The 8,833-nt window shown below is 37.2% G+C and overlaps 1 protein-coding gene across 1 annotated transcript; it reads right to left on the bottom strand.

Moving 5' to 3' along the window:
• Positions 1–7,592: 7,592 nt before the first annotated feature.
• Positions 7,593–8,579, bottom strand: LOC142170562 (uncharacterized). The gene has a single exon (XM_075232471.1). The coding sequence runs from the start codon at positions 8,488–8,490 to the stop codon at positions 7,633–7,635; it is 858 nt and encodes a 285-aa protein (XP_075088572.1). The 5' UTR covers positions 8,491–8,579; the 3' UTR covers positions 7,593–7,632.
• Between the last annotated feature and the right edge of the window lie 254 nt (positions 8,580–8,833).

Here is an 8,833-nt window from a genome sequence, read left to right as displayed (position 1 = left end):
TTCTTTCTTCTTGTCTGCACTGTGGCCTGTTTACAAGACCTACTATTTTTCTCTACTTGTTTCTTTGAAACCGGTATGTCCTCATTTAAGCTTCAGCATCACAACAATGTGTTTATTTGTAGTTTGTGTATCTATGCCTACTTACTGTTTCTATAGAGCTCAATATTTCAATTAGCATGCTGATCTCTTTATGTTTTGTTTCTGCTATGAATCCCATTCCCCTATACCCCTATGTGTACTTATTTGTAGCTGTTTCCTTTCCCTTTTCCCTCTCTTAGAATTCTATTTCTGCACTTGCACTCTCTCTTAGTCTTTAAGTTCTACCCCCTCTTGTGAGCCTTGCCTTAGGACCTTGAGTTCCCTCTGAACTTGGACACTTGAGGGCTGACCTTTCTACACTGCACCCATCCAAATCTGGTAATACATTTGGGTGTGAGCATTGCCCGGAGTCCCCTTTGAGGCTCTTAGGGAACTTTGACACATCGAAATGGGAGAAAGGCTTTGGATCATGATCTCTTGGAGTTGGTTTACCTCATATTTCAGACATGAAGTCTGAATCAGGCTCTCCTTGTTTGTACCTTTTAATCTCTGATGTATTTTTTTACTTCATTTTGGGCTGTAATAATTTGAAATAAACTCTTGGAGATGGTTAGTAAAAAGGGGCAGGTAACTATGTATGCAAAGGGTAGATATTCTGCCTATAGGTACTTCTAAAATTCTGCATTCTCACATAAATATCCTGCCTATAGGTATTTCTGCATTTCTCACATAGATATCATGCCTGATTTATGCATTTCTCACATAGATACCATGTCTATAAGAATTCTGCATTCTCTCATATAGAAATCATGTCCATAAGTACCGGGAAATTTGAATTTTGTATATAGAAATATGCCTCTAGGTCCTTCTAAATCTTGTTTATCCATTCCTCATCAGGCAATCAGGTTTATAGGTCTTAATCAATTAACTGCAATTAGATATCATGTTCATAGGCTTTAAATAAAATTCAACACCTAGATATCATGCTTATAGGGTTTCTGCATTTTACCATGCATGTTAAAAGGGGTTTAAAATCAACACGCATAGAAAGCGTGTCTGTAGGAGTTATTACTCAAGTCTGAATTGCTTCACTCGCTTATAATTCTAAAACCAGTAATAATGACGTACCATTTGCAGAACCTATAACCTTTTGCAGATTTGCTTTTCTTTAATGACTGATGACTTCTCTTAAATCAGTATGTATTTAGTTCACTTTATTATTTATGAAATCAATAGATATCATGCCTATAGGATCATTTTCCAACACCTAGTCAAGCCTTAGGGCTAAAATTATAAACTGAATCAGATTTTATTAGCTGCAACCAGCAGGCAGGTCTGATTCAGGCTTCTTATCTGAACTATGTCATAAATCAGTCTGTCTCAACCTTTAAGTTTTAATCAAACCCTAAAAGTATGTGCAAGACATGCTAATTATGTGCTTCTCTGTCAAAGAAGGTATATCTGAGCCTTTTACTTGTTATGTGCCTCCCCCAACTTGCTATATGTGTTTTGTATGTCGCCTTAGAGTTTTGCCTTTGAAACTATAAACAAGCCTAATATCCCTTCCCTTTAGGTTTAGTAGTCCCAAATGCCTCCGGGACTGATAGGATTGGGGCGGGTAATAGCATGCAATAAGTAATCGAGACCAATCTGCGCTTTTTTATTTAACAGGGTGGGAAGGGTAGATATGGATATGATGACCATGCGATAATGTCACGTGTAACCCCTCACTGAGGAGTGATTACTGGATATTGTGTGGGGTGATCCATATTATTTATAAACCTAGGACCCTCTTTCCTTTTGTTTGCAAACTCTTTTTCCAAAACTCGTCTTTTAATTGTTCTTTCAAACTCTTATGTGTTTAAACTTAGACCCCTTATTATTCGAGCCTTATTTGCTTATATGTTAATTGCGCCCAAATTCACGATAATTGTTTGGACGGGAACCACACTAGTGGATCCTGAGGGGTGCCTAATACCTTTCCCTTGGGATAATTTCAAGCCCTTATCCAATCTCTGGTTACCCAAAACAAACCCTTTCCTAGTGTCCTAATGCACTTTAATCATTAGGTGGCGACTCTTCAATTCAAACCCAATTCCCAAAAGGGAACGAGTTGTCCTCCCAAATATCATAAACCCGATTTCGCAAGAAAAAGGGGGCGCGACACTTAGCCAAAAACAAGTACAACAATACAAAGTACATCTCTACTTGGAACCGGTGTCACAATATCACGGACCATCTACGAATACTACAAACAATTGTCTGGAAAGAAAGATACAATCTGTCTCTGAAGTAGATGGAAACAGAATATAAAGATAGAGGAGAACGCTGGGGCCTGTGGACGCCTGCAGGACTACCTCAGGATCTCTGACCGGACTGAAGGCAGCCACCCAAAGCTATGGTCCAAAAGTTGCCGCTCCAGGACCTGCACACAGTGCAGAGTATAGTATCAGCACAACCGACCCCATGTGCTGGTAAGTGTCTGGCCTAACCCGGGAGAAGTAGTGACGAGGCTAGGACCAGACTACCAGATAAACCTGTGCAGTTATATAATATACAACGAAAAATAAAACAGTAAAAAACAACTAAAGATGGGAGGGGGACATGCTGCGGGGAAATATCATTTATCAATAGTAGATCAAGAGAAAAGCATAAAGGCAATTTAGAATTCACAGCAAAAGAATAAGGAAATCGTAACCAACCAACAAACACTTTTATTATCTACTTTTGCGGCGCACAACCCGATCCAAATCATAAAAATACTATTGCGGTGTGCAACCCGATCCACATCATTTATCACTGTTGCAGCGTGCAACCTGATCCAATTATATTGTTGTTACGGCGTACAACCCGGTCCAAACATAATATTGTTATGGCGTGCAACCAGATCCAAATATAATATTTTTGCGGCGTGCAACCCGATCCAAATATAATATTATTGCGGCGTGCAACCTGATCCACATATACTGTTTAACACCAATCACAAAGAGAGTCTCGGCTAGGGATCAATAAAGAACAACACTATCCCGGCAAGGGAATCGACAGTATGAGTAAATACGTCCCGACAAGGGAAAATCAGCTATAACCAAATTTGTTCCAATATCTAACTTCGTCAACTAGCTCCAAAACTAAATCATAAGTAATTTCCACGAGAATAATCATAATCCTTGCTCAACACAGAGAATCAACAACTTAGGCATTCGTAGTATTTATTAAGAATACAACAATTTTAATTTAAGACTCACAGTCATGCTTGACACCAACGTATAGATACTCGTCACCATGCCTATACGTCGTACTCAACAAGTAACACGTAGCAAATAGGACACAACTCCTAATCCCTCAAGCTAAGGTTAGACCAAACACTTACCTCGAGCTTCCACGGCCAACTCAAGCCTCAAACACCGCCTTTCCTTTAGAATTCACCTCCAAACAACTCGTATCTAGTCCAAATTGATTTATCAACATCAATAAACGCTAAAGAATTCATACCCAATGCTCAATTATAGGTTTTCTATCATTTTCCCCAAAAAAGTCAAAAATCGACCCCAGACCCGCTTGGTCAAAACACGAGGTTAGGACCAAAACCCGATCACCCATTCACCCACGAGCCCAAATATGCAATTAGTCTCGAAATCTGACCCCAAAACGAGGTCTAAATCCCAATTAATCAAAAAGCCCTAACTCTACCCAAATTCCTAATTTCTAACTTAAGAACCCTAGATTTTAGGATGAAAATTGATAAAATGCAATGGGAAATTGAAAGAAAAAGGTTTAGAATCATTTACCAATGTTTTGGGGAAGAAATTGCTCTTTGAAAATCGTCTAAATGCTCCAAAATTTCGAAAATATAAAGTAAATGGGTTCTGCCCATTTTTGCTTCTGTTTTAAAATCACTGGGCAGACCTTCATCGCGTTCGCGATGGGTCAGGCCCAATTGACCATCGCCTTCGCGATAACAGGCTCGCGTTCGCGAAGCTTCAGCCCCCAGAGCCTTCACGTTCGCGGTCGTGTGGCTGCGTTCGCGTAGAGTAAAATGTGAGATCCCTCCCCAGGCCACTATCCCTACGCGTTCACGAGGGCCTATACGTGTTCGCGTAGGGTATTCTCCCCACGGCCTCGCGTTCGCGTCCCAAGCTCTGTGTTCGCAAAGAACAAATTTCACCTGAGGGAGATTGCCTTCCGCGTTCGCGAGTGAGGCCACGCGAATGCGAAGCACAAAATCTCTATGCACCAGAAACTGAAAACCTGCAACTTTTTTCTAAGTTTAATACCTTCTGAAACCTATCCGAAACTCACCCGAGCCCTTGGGGCTCCAAACCAAACATGCATACTAACTCGAAAACATCATATGAACTTATCCGTGCGATCAAATTGCCAAACTAACATCTTTAACAATAAATTTAGCATAGAAATCTAAGAAACCCCTCAAAACTTTCAAAGTATCAATTTTTACAACTACGGGTCCGAATCACATCAAACGACTTCCGTTTCTTACTAAATTTCATAGGCTGACTTAAATCACATATAAGACCTGTACCGGATTCCGGAACCAAAATACGGGCCCAATACCAACAACTTCCAAACATTTTTCATTTCTAAAACTCATAAATTTTCCAGAAAAAATTTTCTTTAAAAATCATTTCTCGGGCTTGGGACCTCGGAATTCGATTCTGGGCATACGCCCAAGTCCCATATTTTCCTACGGACCTTCCGGGACCGTCAAATCACGGGTCCGGATCCGTTTACCCAAAATGTTGACCGAAGTCACCTTAAATTTATTTTAAAGGCAGAATTCATCATTTTTCACAGATTTTCACATAATAGCTTTTCGGCTATGCGCCCAGACTGCACACGCAAATCGAGGTGATACTAGAAGAGGTTTTAAAGCCTCGTAATATAGAATTTATTTTTAAAACAAGTGATGACCTTTTGGGTCATCAAAGCTTTCTAATATATAGTGACTCTAGGGGTGAATGCTTTTATATTTGTTGAATGATTTTTAATATATTTAAATAATATTAAAAGAATAAAGTACATTTTAATTATATTTCATAATTTACTTAAAAAATGAAAAGATTTAATTATTGCATGTAATAAAAACTTTTTGATATTATTTATTTGCTTATAATATTAACTTTTAAGTAAATTTATTTATATCCTTATTCGTAATTTGATACTTAAAAGTATTTTTTGAAAAGTTTGGCCAAATACAAATTATTGCTCAAAAGTACTTTTCAGAGTGATTAGTCAAACACAAACTTCTTATTTCTAAAAGTACTTCTTTCAAAAGCACTTCTCAAAATAAGCTGATTTTTCTAGCTTGGCCAAACAGGCTATAAGTCCTGAGTTTAAAATTAGCAGCTCAACAATTCAAGGTACAAAAATTTAGGATACTTAGTCCTGAAATTTAGGTGAATTGGCTAATCTTTTAATATATTGTAAATTATGAATATATTTAAATAGCTAATTTATAATTTGGTTGTTGGTACACTTCACCCATCAAATTATATCGCTTACTGCTAGTGCAAAATTTTATGTAAAAATAGAACGGGCTAACTAGTTTTTGGACTGGTCATTCAAAAATAGCTAGCTTTTGCAAAGCCATTGAAAAATAGCCACTATTTTGCTGCAACGCGGAAAGTTCAAGCATAATATATGAAGATCGGTGCACCTGTATATGAACTTCCAGCATATTATGCTGGAACTCTAATACGCGAAAAGTTCCAGCATAATATACTGGAGATTGGAGCACATGCATATGAAGTTCCAGCAGATTATGCTGGATCGGTATATTATACTAGAACGCTAGTATATTATACTGGAAGTTCAGTATATTATACTGGAATATACTGGAGTTCTAGTATACGTATGTTGGAACTCCAGTAACTCTAGTATATTGTACTGGAGTAGTTTTCGGATTTTGGATAATGTTTTCGTTCAGATTTATCTTTACATAAAAAGTGGCTAAATTTCGATTACTTTTTAAATTGTGGCTATTTTTGAATTTCTCCCAAATTTTATACAGGAGTTATATTTATTAATGTAGCCCAATCAAAAATCATCCAAATGTTATGCACATATTAATTATTTTAAAGGCATTCTTGTCCATAATAATCTTATCCATGTATGTTTTTAACTTATATCAATTGTATCTCGCAAAAAATAATAGCAATTCTCTCAAAATTTGTATCATTATTTAGTTTAATGACACCATCTAAATGGTGCATTAGTTAGGTAGGGATAATTTTTTCTTATTGGACCAATCAAATGCTACAGTTCACCGAAACCATTTATTATTACTTATGCTAAATTACATGATGAGATTATCTTTAATTTGGTAATGTGGCCAATCGGTTACTTAAGTATGATGCATACACAGAGGCAGAGTCAAAATTGACTTTATGAGTTTGAGATACTAGAAGAACTTCAAGTGATAATAAATAGAATTCGAAAATAATTTATATTGGTACATATTTAGTAAATAGCCGAACACAGAATTTGAGCTAAAGCCCACTCTCCCTCCTCTGCATATAATGTATATGTAACACAATTTATAGGGAGAAATTCAAAAATAACCAAATTTACAACTAGTCGTTCAAAAATAGCCCAATTTCAAAAGTAATCGAAATTTAGTCATTATTCATGTAAAGATAAAATTTGAGCGAAAATACTGTTCAAAACTCGGAAAATACCCCAGTATATTATGCTGGAGTTCCAGCATACTTATCTTGGAACTCCAGTATAATATGCTGGAGTTCAAGCATACTTATGCTGGAACTCCAGTATAATATGATGGAGTTCCAGCATTAGTACACTAGAACTCCATCATAATATACTGGAGTTCCAGCAAGTATAATTGTCCAGTATAATATACTGGAGTTTGGAGCACCGGTGCTCGAGTCTCCAGTATATTATACTGGAGTTAGTAAAGTATATCGGTCCAGCATAATATGCTGGAGTTCATACACATAGGTGCACCGAACTCCAGTATATTATATTGGACCGGTCTCTGTTGCAGCAAAATAGTGGCTATTTTTCATTGACTTCGTAAACGCTAGCTATTTTTGAATGACCAGTCCGAAAACTGGCTATACCATGCTATTTTTACCAATTTATAAGCATATATAGTTACGTTATACTTTTAGCACATCCATTCCTATTCCAACCCTTCCTCCATCCCACCTCTCATATTGGCTATGAATGTTACTGTATATATGTCAAAGCCCCCCATGTGTCATAATTGCCTGATTCTGAACTATTTTTGACTTTACAAGCAATAACATACCATTCCAGCACAAGTACTTAATGCATGATGAATTAAGGAAAAAGAAGTGTATTCAATCCATAAGAATGCAATTGTATCTTCGTTTTCTTTTCTCTTTTCTCTTTATTAGGTACGTATATTCTTATGTATTATAATCTGTAACAGTCTCTTTCAGTAACGTGACAGCTAACAGCTAACTGCCATTTTTAAGTAAGATGAAGTATATAACCTCCCTCCCCCACCCCACCCCACCCAAAAAAAAAAAAAAAAATAAACAAAGAAGATAGAAAGAATAAGACCCTTACACCTTAGAATTAAATTAAGCTTCAAGGTCTCGTAACAATTTCATAGCTAGTTAGATCAAATGAGCTACCATAGTTATTGTGACTGTCTAAATTTTCTGTCGAAATCTTCAGCTGATCATCATCTTCTAAAATTGATCCGAATTCTTGAAACTGCATCATGGGTTGCCACGCTAAACTTGTGTTATAATCAAATTCTTCTCCTTGCCCCATTATCTCATCCCCTAGCATGGCTTGCATTTCAACAAAGCTGCTTGGGTTAAAATCAAGAAAATCTTGTCCACTTACTTCATGAATTGAACCTCCTCCTTGTATCTGTTCTTCTTGAAGGAAACCACAAGGATAATCTTGATAATTACCCATAATTATGGTCTCGTCCACTTGACTCTCATTCTCAAAAGAACTTGGATTAACCAAGCTATCTAATGAAGGAGAATTAGATAAGCTTGCTCCAATAGAACAATAATCTTGATTAGCCAAGGGAGATTCTTGAAGAATATTATCTTGATCATGATCATTTGTTGTACCTTGGTTCACGTACTTGGCGAAAACATCGGCCAAATCAATGTCAGCTCCGGCAGCTTCATTGCCGGAGAGGGCAGGATTCGGCATTAGAAGGTTATTATCGTCTTTTCTTGTGGATCTTGAACGTCGACTTTTCCGACAACCGCCGCCAACAGGGACGTTTCTGAGAGAACCACCCTTAGTCCAGTATCTCCGGCAAGCTTTGCAAAAATACCTAGGTTGTGACAAACTATAGTTGTTGTAGTAACAAAACTTTGTGTTGATAGAGGCACACCTAGGACAATTTGGTGCATGTTCAACGTTGGACTTTCGGTTTCTCTCCATCATGATCATTGGCCTTGAAGGGAACGCTAGCATGTTAATTTGTGAAAAATATCACTCTTCAAAGATTAAAAAAATTTAGATACAGAGAGATAGAAAGAGAGGGAGAGAGTGTGAGATTGTGTAGGGGTAGTAGGGTTATATATAGATTTAGCTAGAGAGCAAATTGCACGACTTAGTCCTTGAAGTTTGGCTTATGATATAATTGGTCCATCATGTTTGGGTTGTGTCCAACTTGCACACTTCTCACTCCATGATATTACTGCAATATATTGAAAGTCCATCATGTTTGAAATAACATGTATAGGAGGAATTATCTAGTCTTAAGTTGGAAGGGAAAGTTCATTTTTAACACAGTGGAAGGAAGGAAATGGTTTTT

The sequence above is a fragment of the Nicotiana tabacum genome, chromosome 16 (genome assembly GCF_000715075.1).
Source record: "Nicotiana tabacum cultivar K326 chromosome 16, ASM71507v2, whole genome shotgun sequence".
In the NCBI taxonomy this organism is placed as follows: domain Eukaryota; kingdom Viridiplantae; phylum Streptophyta; class Magnoliopsida; order Solanales; family Solanaceae; genus Nicotiana; species Nicotiana tabacum.
The sequence above is the reverse complement of the archived record's forward strand: the minus strand, read 5'-3'. Positions and strand labels throughout refer to the sequence as shown.